The sequence below is a fragment of the Ambystoma mexicanum genome, chromosome 8 (genome assembly GCF_040938575.1).
Source record: "Ambystoma mexicanum isolate Mex_15411 chromosome 8, UKY_AmexF1_1, whole genome shotgun sequence".
NCBI classification, from domain to species: Eukaryota; Metazoa; Chordata; class Amphibia; order Caudata; family Ambystomatidae; genus Ambystoma; species Ambystoma mexicanum.
The window spans coordinates 1,485,088,214-1,485,108,365 of NC_090929.1; the positions used below are offsets into that span (position 1 = coordinate 1,485,088,214).

Consider the following 20,152-nt stretch of genomic DNA (forward strand, 5'->3'; position numbering starts at 1 on the left):
GATATACCAGAACCACAGGACGGACGTCCCTGTGGTCCCATCGACTGGTAAAAGAGTTTATGAAGGGACTGTTCCGGTCGTTTCCGCCGGTGAGGGCCCCGGCCCCGGCGTGGGAACTTAACGTGGTGCTGACCAGGTTCATGGGGCGCCCATTCGAGCCGATGCACTCCGCACCGATGAAGTTTGTGTCGTGGAAGACTGCATTCCTGGTGGCCATTACCTCTGCACGACGAGTGGGAGAGATCCAGGCCCTATCCTGCAAACCACCGTACTTGAGTTTCCATGCCTCGAGGGTGGTGCTTAGGACGCACCCCTCCTTTATGCCCAAGGTGCCGTTGGACTTCCATCTTAACGAGCCCTTGGTGTTACCTGTTTTCTTCCCGTCTCCTTCGTCTCCGGCCGAGAGGACTTTGCACTCGCTGGATGTGGCTAGAGCGCTGAAGTTCTACGTGGACCGCACGAAGAGTTTCCGGAGGACATCACAGCTGTTCGTGAACTTTGGACCTGTGAATCAAGGGAAGGCTCTCTCGAAGTCTTCTATTTCCAGATGACTCTCCGGCTGCATCATGCACTGTCACCGGTTGGCAAACCGACCGCTTCACCAGAGCGATCGCAGCTACCACAGCGTTCCTATCTGGTGTGCCCTTGCTGGATATCTGCAGGGCTGCTACGTGGAGGTCGACGCACACCTTCACGAAATTCTACTGCGTCGATCGGGATTCCAGGGAGGAGTCCTGGGTCGGCCAAGCAGTGCTGCGCAATCTGTTTGCCTAAGGTGAGCCTGGTGAGGAGGTAAGAATTGCTTAATGTTGAGTTTGATGTAATGCTCAATGTTGAGCCTTTGCCACCTCCCGTGGTTGTGCATGTGTGTACTGCTACCTATTCTTTATTCATGAGCATGTGAATCCAAGCCAGACCCCATGCTGGAGAAGGAACAAGTTACTTACCTGTAACTGTTGTTCTCCAGCATGGGTCTGGCATGGATTCACATGCGAACCCACCCTCCCTCCTACCCCTCTGCGGCTCTTCACTTGGTCATACTGCCACTTCACGTGCTACCAAATCTGAAGATGGCTGCCAGAGGCGGGGCTTGGGTAGAGGGCAGTCATTGGCTGTGGTCAGTATGACGCAGAGATCAGTGATTGGTTACTACTACAAAAGACAGATCAGAAACGAAACTGATACTGATTTTTTCTTTACCGAGAATTCCCAGCCTGACGATGGGGAATATTCATGAGCATGTGAATCCATGCCAGACCCATGCTGGAGAACAACAGTTACAGGTAAGTAACTTGTTCCTTGCCTTGCATTCCTTGTTGTTATTTTCTGGAAAATGTGCCTCTAATCATGTGAATACGTCCCCAACCCACAATTGTCACTGCTTGCAGGTGCAGTTAGCAAGTAATCCCTCTAATCGATTTGGGAGAATCTCAGGTCTCGTCCACATAAACCTCTGTGTAATTCAAACTCTACTTCGAGCAATCTTTACTCTGGCCAAGGACCCGATCTTGCCTTGCTTTGATTCCAGTTGTCAATCCTTGAGGTGTGTCCATGCATCAAACAGGCTGTTCTGCTGACCTCTTTGTGTTTCCTTCAACGCAGCAGTGGTAGTGGCATTAAGCTGTGATCCAGACATTTCTTTACCGTAGCTTGATGGGTCCGCGTTTGGATCTTTGTCTTTTATCCAAACCAGCTACCAAAATGATTACAAACGGTGTGTCTTAGCATGTTTATCTTTTATTGTGTTTCAGGCAGAGCATCAGTAAAACTGTTTTCCAGTGGAAGTGTGCTTAACGTTTTGAGGCCACATTGACATTGGTTATAAATAAGGGGTAGGGTTCTAGGTTAATTTATCGAAATGCATTTTTTTGATGGGTCTTTCCCTGCATTTTATTTTTCTCAAAAATCCATATAAATTATTTTCTTTCTCTTTGGGGGGGAGGGGGGTTCTCCTCCTTAACCTCCCACCCCTTTATTAATATAACACTATTCCAGACCCCCACCCCTTATGTGCCCTTCTTGACAGCCCCATATTTATTTCAATGGTTTTTTTTAGAAGAAAAAAATCTGCAAAAACCCCAATGGGAAAAAAGCATGTCGATGAATGGACGTCGTACCATAATTCGAAGGCTAGAATGGTCCCACCTTAAGACGAGTAGGAATTTGCATTTGTAATAGTCTCAATCTTTCTACCGGTAGTGAAAGGAGGGACATAGAATAAAATACCATCAGCATGTTAAAGAACAATTCTGAGATGTTCCAGCTTTGTCCCATTTTAGGCACAGCAGTGAAAATAATGAATCTGACAAGTGCCTCCTTTTTCTGTAGTATTTTGGGTTTTTATGGGCTTCAGAAATCCCCCAAAAGGGCTTAACTGGCACAATGGTTCCTTGCATAGTTTCTCGCTTCATAGGTACGACTCTATCCTGGTTTGTGCTATTTGACTTGCCTAATCTACATTAATTACGATCTGTCAGATCAAATGCTTGTATGAAATTGTAATTGGTTATTTATAACGCGCTTAATACCGAGAGGTTTCTAAGCGAGAACCTGGGGATCGAACCTGTCTTGCTCTGCGTCGCCCCTTGCCCCTGCGCTATGCTCCTGGCAAGCCATATAATGGGTATCCCATATAAAGCCATTTAAAGGGTATCCCTCCCTTGCCAGAGTCTTTATCTCAGTAAGGCGGATTTGTTGTACTGAGTGTTCTAAAAGCCTGGAAAAAGATGCTGGCATTCCAGAATTGCCCCGGTCTCCCCAACCTTCTCTTCCAAACTCAGCAAGATCCTGTTGCTGTAGATCTTGCTGATCGCATCTAATTGAGAAATTGATCAGTAGCTGTGTACGGTCTACTGCTATTATGATTCCATATTTCCAGGAAAGGTCTTCCTTTAAAACAAATATGGTTTCCACTGTAGTGACTAAGGTTTAATCCACTAACTGTGTTCAGTAAACGTGATCAGATTTATATTAATTTGGGCCCATTCCATTTAAACAATTTACAATTGTAATTAATAGTATTATATTTTTATATCTTTTTGCATCTTTTCTGTCCAGTGATTTTAAACCTTTTTTTGCGGGGGAAGGAGTAGAGATTGGAGTGCCATTACAATTTAGCACTTTTCCTGAACCCTGCCAGATCTTGCTCAGTAGCCAAACTAAGCTCTATTGTCTATTCCTATTCAGAATTGTCTAGAATATACACTGGAAAAATGTGGCTTTGGCTCCCATTTCAGAGCAGTAGTTCTGTACAATATGGCTAGGTCTGCAATCTCCGCTAATGGCATTGAATCTAATTTGGTCTGTTGTAAAGCAAACTCTGCCATCACTTGTATGTCTATATAGTTACTTTATCACGTTACAAGGTTTCCTTTAGCAAGTCCATTAGATGTTACATGGAGGACCCACCACCCTTTCCCACCACCCAGGTCCCATCTCTCCAACGGATTCTCTCTCCATGGGACCCTGGGATAGTTCATATGACCTCACACTCCCTCAGAAATCATTCACATCAACATTCAGGTATTCAGACACAAACACATGAGACAGATGAAACATTTTCCCTCTCCTGCATGGGTGTAATATAGGGCTGCTAACTCTTCCCTTATTTTTTAAAATGTGTCTGTAAAGCCACTTCTTGTGAATATTAGGCAGGATCCAGACTTTAAGGGCATATCTCCTGGTATGCTGAGTTATGAAGCACTTCTAATGTTGATGATTTGATATTGTTGGTATCCCTCCCTGACAGTGCAATAATTTGACTCAAAAGGTAGGTCAGCCACAAAATAAACTGTCAGAAGTCAGAGATCCTTCTTCTCTCACTGTCATACAGATTATTGTAATCATTTGGACTTGTGTCTGTGCCCTCCTTGCACGGGACGTTCGGTCCACAGAGAGGTGCCAGAGCGGAATCCGCACAGCGGGCAAGGACGGTTGAGTGAGCAGCATGGCTGGAGTCAGCAGAGCACCTTTCTCCTTGTATGTATACTTTGTAATAAATATACCAGTTAACCCACCTCGGTGTGTTGAGCCATTACAGATTGGTGACGAGCGCCCACTCACACTGGGAGCCCTGCGACTTGTTCAGTGGTAGCCTCTTTGAGTCCCACCAGAAGTGCAAGTAAGGTCGCTAGCATTCCTGAGGCCGCTGAAGACTGCGTGCAGGTGCGTTCAAACCCTATTGCACGGGTGCATTTCTGCATTCATTTCATTCTAAGTGCTTCCAGCCATTGTGCGCATGCGCACACGTTTCCGCAGTCGACACCAGAGGATTGGGCAGCAGTACGTCCTGATGCTGATGGAGCCAAGAGCAGTTCCACTCTTCCTTGCTACAGTGCTTTGGACCTGTATAATACACTTTTGCTTGAATTGTGAATGCATTTCTGATCGCTACCAATAGAGACAGATCAGGATTTTTTTTTTCTTTTCTTTCTCTTCTCCCTGAGAATCCTTGAACCCAGCCACTACGTGGGCACGAAGAGGTACAGGAGACCTGGCCCTCTACAGGGTTCCGCCTCCACCATTTTTCCTTCCTGAAGTAGGGGAGCCGAGTATCACATGGAAAAGGGAGCAAATCATTCGAACATTTTGCTAATGTGATGTGTGGCACCAACTATAGTGTGGAGAGGAGGAAGTCTCTGCTCTTGGACTGTCTTGATCCAGCAGGGCAAGACAAATGTGAAGATCTACCAGAGCTCTTGGAGGAGGGGTGGGCTGACCTCCACGAGTATGAAAAGTCTATCAAGAAAATGGCGAAGCACTGTGGGGCTAAGTTGAGCACTATATTGGAATGTTACAAGTTTGGAAACGCACTCTTGAAGACGGAGAAAATGTAGAACAGTTTATTACAGCATTAATAAAACCTGCCAGAACATGCAAGTTCAACCAACAATTGGATGAAAAACTTGGGGACCAATTTATGTTGGAGTGCAGCAGTGGGAAAGTTTGGGAGAAAGGATGACCCTCCCCTAGACACCGTCCTATGGATTGCTAAGGAGGTGGAGCACATGGAGAAGTGTGTTAAGGTCTTGGCAAACAGATTAAAGAAGTCTGCTATAAAGGCCGAAGTAACCAAACGCACACTCACGGCAGTGATTCTCACCACTGGAAGTGGCAGTGTTCCTTCAGAGAGGAAAAATTCCTCCCAACGACAAATCATACAGCGGGAGGAGGAATTTTGAGACCAGAGGGAGATTCAGCTCTCGAGGTAGAGGCGGTGGTGACACAAGGAGTCGTTTGAGATGTGATGGCCCATCACACTGGTCGAACAACCCAGCCGTGAGGATTATTTGCAGAATCTGCAAAGGCAAAGGACACCTAGCGAGATGTTGTCATAGCGGAGGAGCCGCAACCAACTGGATGGAAGGCGACCACAGTGAAGAAGAGGAGTGTTTTTCATTGGTGATTGATCAGGATGAAGATCTGGAGAGCCCAAGAATGCCCGTTTCCTTTAATGGCATCACGACCATGATGATGATTGCTTCGAGGGGAATGGGGGGGTAAAGTACACACTAATGCCGAAGAAAATTTGGGAGGAAACGGGGTCCAAATATCTGAATGAAGTTGATATATGCCCCAAGGCGTATGGGGGTGTGACTTTAGATCTTGTAAGGTGATTCTATGCGACACTCAAAGGTAGAGACACTGCTGGTGAGGTATATGTCTCAAGGAAAGGAGCCACGCCATTACTGAGTTGGTCGCAACAGAAGAAGCTGTTGGTCAAGATGGATCCCAATGCAGAAGATGTTATGCTGTATCATACAAGGGGATGAATATAATGAAAATAATATTCCAGGACAGAGTTTGATGTTTGCAGGGATTTGTTCATAAAATACAACGCAAGACTGCACGTCTGTGGCATACAAGATGCAGAACATTCCCCTATCGATGAGAGATGAGGTGAAGGCGGAGTTGAAGTTATTCGAACAGGACATCATTGAAGGTATTGATTCTTTGGAGTGGCTCTCCCCTTTTGGATGTTGTGAGGTAACGTTTAGGGAAGATACGTATTTTCGTAGACATGAGAGAATTGAAATGAATGCATTGTGCCACAGACATTCACTGCCCAACCTTCAAGAAATAATTTCGACAATGGAGCCCAACAGGTTATTTTTTCACATTGGCCCTCACCTCAGCCTACTATCCGGTGAAATTGCATGAGAAGTCCAGTCATTTAAGATCTTTTATAACCCCGGAAGGGTTATTCCAGTATAAACATATGCCCTTTGGGTTCATCTCCGCTGCTTGTTTTCAGAAGATCATGTTGATGGAGATCCGGGAGTCCTTTTCTTTCAAGAGGATATCCTGGTCTATGCTGACAGCCTGGAAGAACACAACAGAAGGCTTCAGGGAGGTTTTGAGAAACTTCACAAAGCATGAATGACAGCAGAAGTGTACATTGAATAAAAGTGAGATTGAGTCCCTTGGACATGTCATTTCAAAGGAGGGCATCCGCCCTAAGATTAATCTAGCTGATGCAATTGAAAAGATGCCTCCGCCAACTGGCCAAGATCAGTAATGAACATTTTTATTAATGGCTGAATACTATTCAAAATTCATTCATAATTTTCCCACACACACTGCTTGCATGAGGGAGTTGGTTAAAAGCAAAGTTGCCAGGAGCAGTTTGTACTCGTTAAAAAGGCGTTGGCTTCAACTCCAGCTTTACAGGACTATAAAAGAGGAAGAGTCACCATCATTAATACAGATGCTAGCAATGTGGGCCTGGGGGGAGAGTTGACCCAGATGAAAGGCAACACTGCATACTTGATCACCTTTGGCTCCAGACTATTCAAGGAAGCTGAAAATAATTATGCCACAATTGAAAGGGAGGCTTTAGTTGTCGAGTGGGTGGCTGAAGAAATTCAGAGTTTTGGAGTTTTGTGTGGAACAAAGTCCGAATTTCATACGGACCACACACCCTTAGTGGAAATAATTGCATCAAAAGGGTTGGACAAGGTATCGGTGAGGATCAGAAGATGGGGCTCTCGCCCACTGCTCTATAAAACATTTTCAAGTGGGAGTCATTTACTCCCTATTTTTTTTTAATGTTGCAAGTAAAAGGATTTTTGGGGAGTACAAATGTAAGCCCATTTCCCAATTGGAGTATTTTATAAACTAGTAAACATATTTTTGTGATATTATTTCTTTGCGCCTAGTTATTCATGCACATTAAATGCATGTTTACTTCTTAGAATCATGCAGTAATAATAGTTTCCTCCTGTGGTTCTATGTGCACTACTGGTCAAAACATATCCATGGAGCTGTTTTGGTGAAAGCATGGGCACAAAGTCCTAAGTATCTGTCTCCTATTTTTTGTTGGGAGTATTTTACTCCCTATTATTTTCTGGGGAGTATTTACCTATCTTTAGGGAGTAAATGGGGCTGATCTCGCCTGCCGGAATAAGACTGTGTCATAAAATACATAGTGGGTGCTGAGAATTACACTGCTGATTGCTTGTCGAGTATGTCTTATAACGAAGAAAATGGAGATGAAGAGGAGGGGGAGGAGCAAGAGGTGGTCCTGGAGATCAGTCGCGACTCCACTCCCCGAGAGGATTCTGAGAGAGAGCAATGCGAGATGACGACAAGCTGTACCAAATCATTAGTGCTGTATCTGAAGGAAGCCTCAATAGAAATCAGGCAGAGTATCTGGGCCTCGGGTGTTGACCTGAAGGATGAACGGCCTATTTAGAATGTTATGCTGTGGAGGGGCACCAAATTATTCCTCCCGAGGGTGTCGGAAAACACCTGGTAGAACTTGGTCGTGAACGACATCAGGGGATTGTAAAAAACAAAACTGAGAATCCGAAACAACTACTGATGACCAGGCTGTGACCTTCGGATTGAGAGGGATGTCAGGGACTGTATCCTTTTGTAAAAGAAGTGACAAGGTGTGCATGAGTAATAAGTGCCCCATGGCTGTGAGACGTTTCCACGCAGCCCTGGGACAAGATTGGTATGGACATAATTGGTCCAATCTGGTGTGATGGGGTGCAATCGTTCTGTCTGGTGGTGTTGGATCTGCTCACTAGGTGGGCGGAGGCACTAGTGACAGTGTGTCCTCCAGAGGTGTGGTTGAATTCCTGGAGGAGTTCTGTGAAACGGAAGGTTACTCTAGAGTGTTCAACGATATTGGTACTTCATTCAGATTGAACGACGTGAGCGACTTTTGGCACATGCATGCCATCACGCATAAGACCAGCGCCATCTATCACCCCAGACCAACTCGGTGGTAGAATGCTTTAACAAAGTGCTGAAGGAAGCAATAAGGTGATCATGGGCAAATGGGTGTGACTGGAAGGCTGCTGTGAAAGAGGGGCTCTCAGATTCACTCCACACAGCAGCACTGGAGTGTCACCTTTTGAACTCCCAGGGGAGAAAGGCTAACACTAAGCTTTTTCCCTCGTAGATTGGTTGGCCTGTTTTGGCTCATGGGGAAATTGGAGCGTGTGATAGAGAATATCTCGACGAGCCAGTTGAGAAACAGAGGCAAATGACCGGTGGGGAATCAAAATGAGGGTGCTTCTGAGAGTGGGGGACTCAGTGAGGATCAAACTACCCTTGGTTCTTGGGGACGGGATGTGCAAATATTCAACTCAAATTAGAGTAAAGGAGGTGATCAGATTTTCGGTGAGGACTGAGGATAATAGGGTATGGAATTTGGGGCGAGTGATGATTGTGAGGAATGGTAGCTCTGCATCTGGTGTATCATCCTTGCGGGGCACTACAGATGGGGAGCCATCCAACTCCAGAAGTGGAAGGAAGCTCTGGTTTGATGCAACAGCTGGGGAGACATCCAGTTCCAAAAGTGGAAGGAGGTTTTGCAGTCTTGGATATCTCAGACTGTGCCATAAAGCCTTGAACTGCAGCGGTCCCCTTGTGGGGGTGGGGAGGGTCTTTGTGAGGAAGAGGAGCTGTGTTAGTTGGCTGTCATGAGCGACATGCCTCTCCGTGGTCTGTGCGTCGCTGCACACAAATTTTGGCACATGGAGAGGTTCCATAATAGAATCCTCAGGGAAGGACAGTTGAGAGCAGTGCCACCGGAGTCAGCAGAGCTCCTTTCTCCTTGTAGGTATAATTTTTAATAATTATACCAGTTTAACCTACATCCGTGTGCGTCGGGCCATTACAACCTAACTGTCTAGGGAGGGAAATACATATTTGGGCTATAAACCTTTCCCATGACCAAGCCAAGATGATGTCCAGTGTAAATAAGGTACTTCAAGAAGTGAGTAATGACCTGAAGGGGTGATGTAATCTTCATTTTACCTTATGGGGTAAAAATGGCGATACTCAAAAACTGCTCTCTGGTTTTAGTGTGTTACTACTGCCCCTTCTGAGGCGCAACTTGAAATCAATTTATAAAATATTTGGTCTTTGGGCGATGGAGGAAAGATGAATGGGACGGACCTGGAAAGTCCTATTCAGGGAAGCAAGCAAAGATGAGGTTGGGTTTCCAAATGGTAAAAACAGTCATACGACATTCAAATTGCATGCACTGCACTATAGGATCAAAGATCTTATTTATCAGAGTCTGGATTAGGCAACTATGGAAAATACTTGTGCAAAGGCATTTTTGTCAGGGGATGGAAAACGAAAGACCCTTCTGCCAATTCCACCATTGCTTTTGCGGTTAAAACCTAAAAGAATGTGCCTCACATTTTGTCCTGTAGTGCCCTATACCATGCTGCAACGTCATTGTGGGTAAATCCAGCTATCACGCGTTAGAAACTCTCCTGGCGTTCGCGGGTATAGGATGGCAGTGATCCTTTTAATGAATGTGAACCAATGGCCCCATGGAGGGATTTGGATACTTGAGGTGTATGCGTGAGCTACAGACCACAGAACTGCAAAGATATGCATTAAAGATGGCGAACAATGTAAATATTTAGACTTGATGATGGTCCACAATTTCATACATTTTTAAAATTCACCCTGGTGCCTGAAGGTGTCACTTACACAGGTTTCCCATGATGCCTTGTTTCAAAAAATGGAGGGAGGATCTGGGTGCGCCCATTAACAGAACCACTTGGCAGGCTTGCTGCAGTCTGCGGAGGATTGAAATGTAGTAAAGTTGATATAAATGTGAAACTCCTCATGCAGAGAGTTCTTTCCTGTCCCTACGGGACTTGAAGTAGACATTTTAGACTGTGCTTGAAAGACACTGACCAATGTGGAGAGGATTGTGGCTCCTTGTGTCAACTGTTACAGAGATGCAGGAGAGTTCTACTTCTAAGGCACACGCATGCCTACCGCTTAGATCTGATGTTTGCTCCAGGTATGCACCAGACCCCATCTGCAGCAGTGTTGAACCGGATCTCATGCACAGGGAACCCTTCTGCCATTGTTGAGGGATCTGTAGGGTCTTGTGTTGTATGAAGAAAGCAAATGACAAATATGGAAATCGAATACGAAACCATCTATTGAAAAATGCATCCATGACCTGCTCTCTCTGGCAGCTAACAAATCAGTCCTGCTCACACATCATGGCAAGCAGGACATGTGACCCTGCAATGGGCATTGTTTGTTGGCCCCTCTGCCTAATCAACTGACTGGTTTGTACTTGCCCATTGCATAAATGTTGCATTCCACTTCCTTTTACCCATTTACTGGTCTAATCCCCCTAATACTTGTGCTCTCTTGCTGTGTATTCCTGGTTTACATGTACACCCAGCAGGGCTTGGAGTTACTAGCTTCTTGGAGGCCTGGAATAAGTATTGTCACTTTAGATTCATTAGGGGAGTGATATGGTTTGAAGACCAATGGTAATATGGTCTGTGTTACAACATAACATAAACCAATAAAACCTCTAAACCAATAAAACCTCTAATTTCTGTTATGTATTCTTGCAACACAACATGCACCTGGACTTCATTGCTCTTGGATGCATTGTGAACCTTTTGACTTTAGATAAAGTATAGCTATCTATTGGTATACTATAATCCTTTGCTGCTCGACTGTCTGCTCAAAGGCAATGATTTTCCCCCTATACATGACTCTCAGACTTGGGTGGGTTCTTCTCTTGTATTTAAAATTGCATTGTGAAACCTAGCCCTTTTCCCCCTAAACAGGACTCTCAGACTTGGGTGTGTTCATCTCCTGTATTGAAAATAAAAATTGCATTGTGAAATTAGTGCTGTCCTGTGGTTTTGCATCCTAGCAAAGCACTCATCTAGCGAACCTTTCTACCATTATCTAAGCACCTGTCGTCTTCTCCAATTGTCAACTTGTCTCTTTCTTGCCCTGTGTCCTTCCCTAGTGTTTCTCCCCACCGCCTCCCCTTCCAAACTTTCCTCTCCCTACCAACTCTATGGTGCTCTCTGTCTCTCCTATGTTTTCTAACTGCTTTTCTTTCGACTATCCTGCTCTCCTCACTAAATATGATAGAAAGAAGTTTAAAAAGGACATCCTGGTCTCAAACCTAGGCCACCCTATTGCTGATACCTATACCAGTGCTTCCTCTAGGCAAACTCTCACCGACATCCTCTTTTTCGTTCCCTCGCCAGACGTTTGGACTCTACATATGGTCTCTGGGGGCTCTCCTTTTTCTTCCTCTCCCATTAATGGTGGGAGGCCCTCCTGGCCTCCTTCCACTCCTCTAAGGTCATCATTAATGTTTACTTGTATGGTACCGTCTTGATCCAGGGCCCTCAAGCCAACCTTCTCCTATTTGACAGACGCGCCTCATCAATTTCCTTTCTTCTCCTGCTGTCCCCTCTCTCCCCTCCACGGCTTCCTCGCCTCCCCCTGATGTCTCCTCCTTGGCTACCTTGCCCTCTCCTGCCCCCCTCGAGCTTCTTCTACACCTCCGCAGGGCATACCTCTGATTTGTACCCCTCCCCAGAAATCTTTCAAGGATGGCAACCTTCTCCATATTGCCACTCTAAACTCTTGCTCTGTCAAACACTCCTCTGACATCTGCCACCTCCTCGAGGAACTTGACCTTGATGTCCTCGGTCTCACCGAGACATGGCTCAGGGCCACCTCTGTCACAAGCTTTGACACTCTCCTCCTTGATGGCTACAAGATCCTCTCTCCGCCAAGACTCAACCGTTCCGGAGGGGGTGTAGCCCTGATCTTCTCTCAGTGGATTCCTGGCTCTGTCATTCCTACGCAGGCCTACTCTTTCGAATGTCTCGTCTGCAGACTCTCTCCTAGCCATTCCCTTACTGTGGCTACCATCTATCGGCCACCTGGTCAGATCTCCTCCTCCTTCTCTGAGTGAGCGGACCTCTCCTCTTCCCTCCTGGTCTCGACCACTCAACTCCTCCTTCTTGGAGACTTTAACATCCACCTGGATGCTTCCTGTCCTTCCTCTGGATGCTTTAGCAACCTCTGCGACTCTCTCACATTCTATTCTCCCCTGTGGCCCGATTCACTCTGCAGGGCACACTCTGGATGTTCTGATCTCACCTTCCCCTTTCTATTCCTCTCACCACTCCTCTCCTGGAGTGATCACTTTCTCCTTTCCTCCCAGCTCACCCTTTCTACCCCTTAGGCCAAGCCAACTCCGGCACTGCCACCTAACTTCTCGGTTATCCTACCAATGAACCGTGTGTCAGCTGAGGCTTTCACCACCACTTTCTCATCCCGCTCCCTGCCCCCCCAACCCCCATGGCTAACTCACACCCAGACACAGCTCTTTCCATGCTCCACTCGGCTATATCTGATACTCTCGATGTTCTTACCCCTGTCATGAGGATTCGCTTGAAGCCCAAAGCCAAGTGCAACTCTTGGTACAACTCAGACCTTGTCACCCTTAAATGCAAGTGCAGGGTGGCTGAGAGGAAATGGTGTGCTTCCTGTACATCCTGACATACTGGCCTGCCGCCTGCTCCAAAGGCAATCCCGGCTCTCTGTTCACACCAAAAAGAGAGGCCCTCATCCAAGTCTGTGTCTCTGCGACATCCACCAACTCGGCTGAACTCTTTTAAAAGCTACAAGGAGCTGGCCAATCCTGCTGCAGTCTCTCTCCTGTCCCCTCCGAGGCCCTCTGCACGGCCCTGGCTTCTCATTTCATCTCTAATACTCAGGACATTCTGTCCTCTCTTCCTCTTCTCCTCCCACTACTGCCTGCTCCTCTGGCCCTTCTGTGGCCACCCCTCCTCCCTCCTTCTCTGCCTTTTCCCTGTTCTCCCCAGACAAGTTTTCTAGACAAGTCTGATCTATGACCGTCTCGTCAAAACAGGTTCTCCCCTGTTCCTCTAAAACCATCAAGGGCAACATTGACACCCTGGCTCCTGCTTTGGCTGACTTCTGCAACCACTCCTTCGCCAGTGTGGTCTTCCGTGCACCCTCTTCTCAAGAAATCCTCTGCCGCCCAATCTCCATCACTCCTTTCCTGGGCAAACTCCTGGAAAAGCTGATCTCCCAGCTTGATCTTCACACTAAATCGGTTGGCTGTCTCCATGACCATCAGTCTGGCTTCAGAGCTGCCAGAAGCACGGAAACTGCTCTCCTGAACATCTGTGAAGACCTGCTCTCCTACCTTGATTCCAACACCCCCTGTGTCCTCATCCTACTTCATCTCTCTTCTGCCTTTGACACGGTCAACCATGCCATTCAGCTCAACGGTCTCTGTGATAACCCGGGTATCACCGATCAGGCCCTGGCTTGGCTGACTTCTTTCCTCTCCGATCGACCCTCAAAGGTCCAACTTGGGTCCTTCCTCATCAATCTCTATCTCTACCTGTGGTGTTCCCCAGGTGTCTAACCTCTCTCCCTCGCTGTTCAACCAATTCCTGGCACTTCTTGCCCACCGCATTGCCGCTCTCTGCCCCAACTTTCAGTGCTATGCGGATTGCACTCCACTCATCTTAAGGCTCCCTTCTGCCACCTCTTCTCCTTCCCTCATCTCTGACTGTCTGCCATCTAGGAGTGGTGTGTCGCCAATGATCTCTGCCTTAATGCCAGTAAGACCGAGATTCTCCTCATCGGCACACCTGCTACCTCCTTTCCATTCACTCTCTTGGCCCTCTTCCTGCTCACACCTCTGAGACTAAAAACCTTGGGGTCATCTTCGACTCCACACTTTCCTTCTCTGCTCAGATCTCTGACCTCTCTAAAATGTCACACTACCAGCTGCACCTCCTCAGTGGTAGTCTTCCTTTCCTCTCCGTCCCCCCAGAACCTCACTGTCTCCAGATCTCTGGTTCTCTCTAGGCTGGACTACTGCAACAGCCTCTATCTAAATCTGTCTGCCTCTACTCCGCCCTCTGCAACTCATCCAAAACAGGACTGCAAAACTTGTCCTTGGCCTCAAACCCAGGGATCGTATCTCTCCAGGACTGAAATCTCTGCACTGGCGGCAAAGATTAAGTTCAAAACCCTCTGCATTGTTCACATGGCCTTCTGGGTCCTGGGGGCCTCAATACCTTCAACTCTTGTCTTCCTAAATATCTTCCTTCTCAAGCTCTTCGCTCATCCACCTCCAACTCCCTCAGGGTCAGTTGCTTCTCCAAGCAGCGAGTTGGTCGTTCTTCTGCTGGGGCCTCCCTCTGGAACAACTTTGCTGCCTCTCTAAAACGTGAGAACCATCTCTGGTTCCGGAAGCACATGAAAACCTTCCTCTTTGTTCTGCTTTCTCTCCTCCTCTCCACTGCTGATCTCCTGACTGAAACTGAACTGGTTACCTGGTTACCCTCTGATCTCGGGAACAGGCCCCCTCACCGCCAGTTGCACACCTACACTGCCCCCCTGGCAACCCTTGCACTGTTTCTGTATCCCTACAGCCACCTACCAGCACTTGACACCTGATGTCTGCACTTTTATTTATTATCTTTATTCATTTTACTGTTATCGTATGTACTGCACTGCCCCTCCCCCTCTGCACTTTTCCCCACCCCCCTGCACTTGCATCATCTCAATGTCACCTGGCCTAGTAAGATCGTTGTCTGTCTTCCCTCTGTCCCCCCTCCCTTGCCTCTTCGCCCCTTGAAACACTTGTGTAAATAGGCGCGTTATACATGCCATATCATATCATAACAGTGGGGTGAATGAAAACCTTCCCTTGCTTTGGAAGTGCCAATATATAGCACGTCTGTTGGCCACAGAGGCACATTTAGGCCCCGATAAGGCTGTGCTCTTGGCAGATTTGTGGCTTCCTGCTCTACTCCCTCCCAAGGTTACACTCCCACGGTTGCCTTTGCTGCAAAACCTTTGGGTTTCTTGTTGGATTCTAAACTTTCATTTGAATCCCATATTCTGAAAAATCACAATCTGCTTACTATCCACTTCACTTGCTGCACAAATGAAAACCTTTGCTTCTGAGGTGTAGAATTCTTTTCAATTAAGGGTAGGGTGACAAGATTTAAAAATAAAAAAAGGGACAGTCCATAGACATAAACGTAGGACTAAAGTAAATACAAATACAATTGTAGTCCCACTTCTATATCGCTGGCTTGTTGCGGGGGCGGGTAGGGGGTGTTCTTACAGGCACACTCCTCTCATTGGAGGAGAGCGCCGGGGAGGAAATGGTGGAGTGAAAAGCATTTGAAACCCCCCATTCGTGCAGGAAGAGTCTCTCCGGGACACGACTTCGGGATTTCAAAATCGGGTACCGGCAAAAACCGGGACTGTAGTCACCCACCATTGCAAATCCGGGACATGGTTTGCAAAATAAAAAAAAACTCCCAGGACGGAGGGCGATTTCCCTGGATTGTCCCGGGAAAACCGGGACGTCTGGTCACCCTAATTTAGGGCCCTAGTTTATAAATCATTCAAAAGGGGCTCCCAAAGTATCTTGCTGCCAACTGCATCTTTTAGGCAAGGATCGGGAGCCTGTGTTGCAATCAGCTTACTCTTTTGATCCCCAAGTCTGTGAAATCTCTAACTCGGAGGCAGGCCATCTCTGTGGCTGGCCCTTAACGTTGGAACTCCCTTCCGGTCTTGCTCAGGCCTATCCCCATCGCTACTGACTTTTTACCACCAGCTGAAGACTCGTTTGTTCCTGTGAATAATGTCATGTTTTGCTTGTATCTATAGTTTATAATTTATTTCTGTACAGCGCTCTGTGAGCCCGTTGTGGAGGGTACACTCTTTATTAAAAAGAAGCAGTACATTATATCCCATCATTAGCAGATGAGTGGGGCAGGAGCGGGAATGTGTAATGCACTTGTATGGCTGCGACTATCGGTTCAGTGCCAATGGCCAGCAAGAAGCATAGATTCACATGGGCCGAGAATGGACACTCGAGCAATGGCATGACTTGCTGTGCAGCCTCTAATATGATCTACTGCAGGTGCATTCCTCATGCCACATGTACAATTTCCAGCGCGTTAAAGAATGAGGCCTACATTGCGAATTTGCTGGTATTACCAGCGTGATACTGGCAAACTGCACTTACTGTCTCCGCCACCTGTGATATCCCGGTATACCTGGGATATCACGGGCGGCGAGTGCCGGTAAATTCCCATTTCCATGGAGTCCCATAGGACTTCAACGGATAGGATTGCCACAATTACCAGCACTGGTTTTACAGGTGCCGGTAATTGCAGCATTTCTTTGCCAGTATGGGCATGATCTCTGCCGGTAGATCAGTGGCACCCACCAGCAAACTTAGTGTGCCAGTCAAGTAAAAATGCCAGAGCATGTATTACTGGCATTTTGTTCAGGCATTTTTCCTGGACCGGCACACTTATAATAATGACCCTGCATGAACCTGCATGACTCTGATCCTGGAAATGCAGGTGGCTGGACAAATGGCACAGGTCTGTGGCCTTGATAGTGGTACCAACCCATTGTGTCCCCCCACTGCCTCCTCAGTAATGCATCCTTAATGTTTAGCTGAGGTTGAAGTGAAGACAATCCAGGGTAGCTGATCGGTCGCCACATGCCCCGCTGCCTGGGAGCAAGCAGTGGCAAACTCTAATGGCTTTGCTGCCGATTGGTGTGTTGGGGTCAAATTATGGGAATATTGAGGGGTGTGTTGATGGTCAAAGATGGGGTATGCTTGTGATGAGACTGTTAAGGAGTGTGTTGGCGTTGGGGAGGGAGTCCTGATTGTGAGGGGAGTGTTGAAGGATGTGTCGAGTTCAGGTGTGGAAGGAATAGGGCTCTGTGATTCTGTTGTCACCTAATCCATTCCCATTATATTTTGGTTTGCACCAAAATGAAAATGACGTATTGACTTCTTCAGTGGCATCGGGCTGCACAGGTGGCTGGGGTACAGCATCACCTAGTCATTACTGTGCTTGCCCTCATCTGGTGGCATTGGCACAAGATGCTGCATCACCATGTTGAGGAGCATATAGCATAATACTCCTGATAATTAGTGCTGTCTCCAGTGCTGATCAACCCTACCACCCTCTCCTCTCCTTGTGAAATCTACCCTTGCGTGGTGCAAATACATGCTTTGTTGTGTTGCATGCCTTTACCTGCGAATTAACGGACTCAAAATGTGCACTTGCCGTTGACTAGTGACCATTAACTCTTGGGGTGTAAGAAATGGCGTGCTGTGTGTTTGTTTAGGACTGAGATGGCAAGTGAATTTTAATGGCTGGCTAGTAACTTGCATCTTGAAACCAATACCCAGTTTCTGTTCTGTCCTTAGTTGCTGTATTGGTGTCGACAGCTGGTGGTGGCTAGCATGGCCTGGAAAATAAATTATGGGGGTTGGTGCAATGGACAAAATGCTGCTACATTATTACCACTGGAGTGCTTGGGCGGCTTTGGACAGCTGTGAATTGATGTGCTGTTTCCAGGGTTGCCATCTTTTAGGGATACATAGGGACGCTGTAGATGAATGTGCTGGCACACATGATGTCATACTAGAGAGGATCACATGACAGATTTCATGGGTACACGTTTCGTGTTGCAAGCTACTATCCAGGCCTAACGTCTCTCACCTCCTCAATTTTGCACATATGCACAGAATACCGTTTCCAACTTGCCAAGAGTTTATTAACACTAGCCAATGGATAGTGGTGAGTGCACATTTTGAGCCCTTTGCACATTTGCAGCCCTGGAACTTGTTTCATAGCAGCCAATTGCCTCTACCCATGTATGACTCCCATCAAATCTGGGAGGCTGGTGCTGCAGTCGTGAAGTGATCCTGGGAATTAATCTTGTAAAAAGTTTCAATTTTCTCGTGAACTTAACTGGGAGATGCTGCTGCTCCTGTGGTGCTAATTTGAGTTATTTTGTTCAATTAAGGTATAATCGTTTAGTTCAATCTCCACCTAACAATCTCTTGACTGTGAATCTGCGTGATGGAGGTGGATCTGCAAGCTTCTGGTGACTGTCATTGAGGTATATGATGGACCCTGATAAATTAAAGGATCAGGGTTAGAATCAGTCATGGAAATGTTCGAGGGAGAAAAGACAGAAGATTATTTTTCTGAAACTAACCTTCAATCTTTTCTCCCCTGAACATTTCTGACTTGGACCTACACCCCCACCGCTAACTTACATTGCGACGGCACGCTTCGCTGTGCGCCGCCGACTTGCTGTGTCCCTGCGACGCCTGTTCCCTTTCATGTGCTTGATCGGGAACTGGCACTGCAGGGTCCTTGTGAGCCTGTGTTTTAGACGGGAAAGAGGATGATTGGGGGAGGAGGTTATAAGAAAGAGGGATTGGACAATGCAACCAACAAGTTGCAAGACAAAATAATTGGTACAAGGTTGCTGGGATATGATTGTGATAGTGTGGATAGGTGTTTCTGAACTGTCGCTGTCTGTATGCATGAGAGTAGGTCTCAGGAAAGTGTGCCTCGATTTAGAGCAGAGCTTTGTGTTGCCAGGTCTATACCTGGCACAGCACGGTACTAGATTTATTTTGTAAATGCAAACTGTGATGATCAATAAGATAAGTGTTAATGTAAGGGTTGCTTCAGGACTCCTCGCTGCCTGCAAGGGCTACCAAACACATTCCCATATAATCATTAAACACTATTTTACCTGTTTGGACACCCGTTACATTCCACTCTAAACATCTTCTCTCCTTTGTTTTTCAGTGAATGGAGCAGTGAGGGAAGAGTTGGTCGCCCTTAAAACTGCAGAGGAAATTGTTGAGTTGGTTCAGAAAATGGCTAATCGATCCGGACTGGACATTATCCGAATCCGCAAGCCGTACCACACGGACAACCCCAGCATCCAGGGCCAGTGGCACCCTTTGCTGAACAAGCCCCCGTCTCTGACTGTGAAACCCTTTGAATCATTACCCGCTTCACACAAGGAACACCCAGAATAAAGTCTGTCAAATGTGCTGCATGGCGAGTTCTTGTCTCCCTTCTTTCTTAAGTGACCTAGGATGTTGCATTTTCCCAAAATCCCACTGTCCTCCTGCATTGTAGTGTCACTAAATTATGATCTGTTGGGTGTTTGCGTTTTTCTGCATGGACCAATTCTGCTCCTAGCAGAAAATGCACCTGCATTTCCACCCGCATTGATGTCAACGCCTGGAATTCAGCCTGTTTGCACGTGCAAAACCAGTCTGAATGCATTGGAATTCATGTAAATGCCTTCTGCACGGATATGGATTCTTGAGAATGGACAAACTTTAGACCCATGAGCGCAGGACCTCCTGGAGTTTCGTGCTTAAAGCACACCGTTTTTTTTTTTAAAAAAATTTTTTTTTAAAAAACTTGCACAGAGTGAACTGCTTAATTTACACACAATTTGCGGATTGGTTAAACTAGTAACCTTCCACATTTAGTATAAAAAGACAAGTTTAAAATATGAATAACAATTGACAAGATTAATACATAAACTACAAACACGCAAATTACATAGGTTACACAAATCTAAATAATTTTTGGATCAAGGTTTTGACTTGATATCACCCAAACATTTGTAAATCACCATGGTTTAAAGATTTTCATTTCCACTTGGCATTCTGAACCAAACGTCCTGTGTAGTTAACCAATTAGTATTGTTATGTTAATTTGCATTTATATAGCGCCTTACGTATCATTGGTATGATCTCAAAGTGCTGGTAGGTTGAACGCCCCTGGGGGGGGAATGGGGGGAGGGGAGGAGATGGGATGGGATGGGATGGGATGGGATGGGATGGGATGGGAGGGGAGGAGATACATATCTGTACTATGCCACACATTCAACTAATAAATGTTTAAATGTATCAAAAGTTGCCCTTTTAAAAGGAAAGCAGTAGGGGGTGAAGGTATGATGGGTATGGAGGAGAAGAGAGGGGTGA

The 20,152-nt window shown here is 46.5% G+C and overlaps 1 protein-coding gene across 1 annotated transcript in view; it reads left to right on the forward strand.

Annotated features, from left to right (window-relative positions):
• Positions 1-19,204, forward strand: part of MRPL43 (mitochondrial ribosomal protein L43) — a 95,211-nt gene extending 76,007 nt beyond the window's left edge. Inside the window, exon 3 of the mRNA XM_069611664.1 lies at positions 18,954-19,204. Coding sequence (XP_069467765.1) covers positions 18,954-19,189 — 236 coding nt within the window. The 3' untranslated portion in view covers positions 19,190-19,204. The remainder of the gene's footprint in view (positions 1-18,953) is intronic.
• Positions 19,205-20,152: the final 948 nt, after the last annotated feature.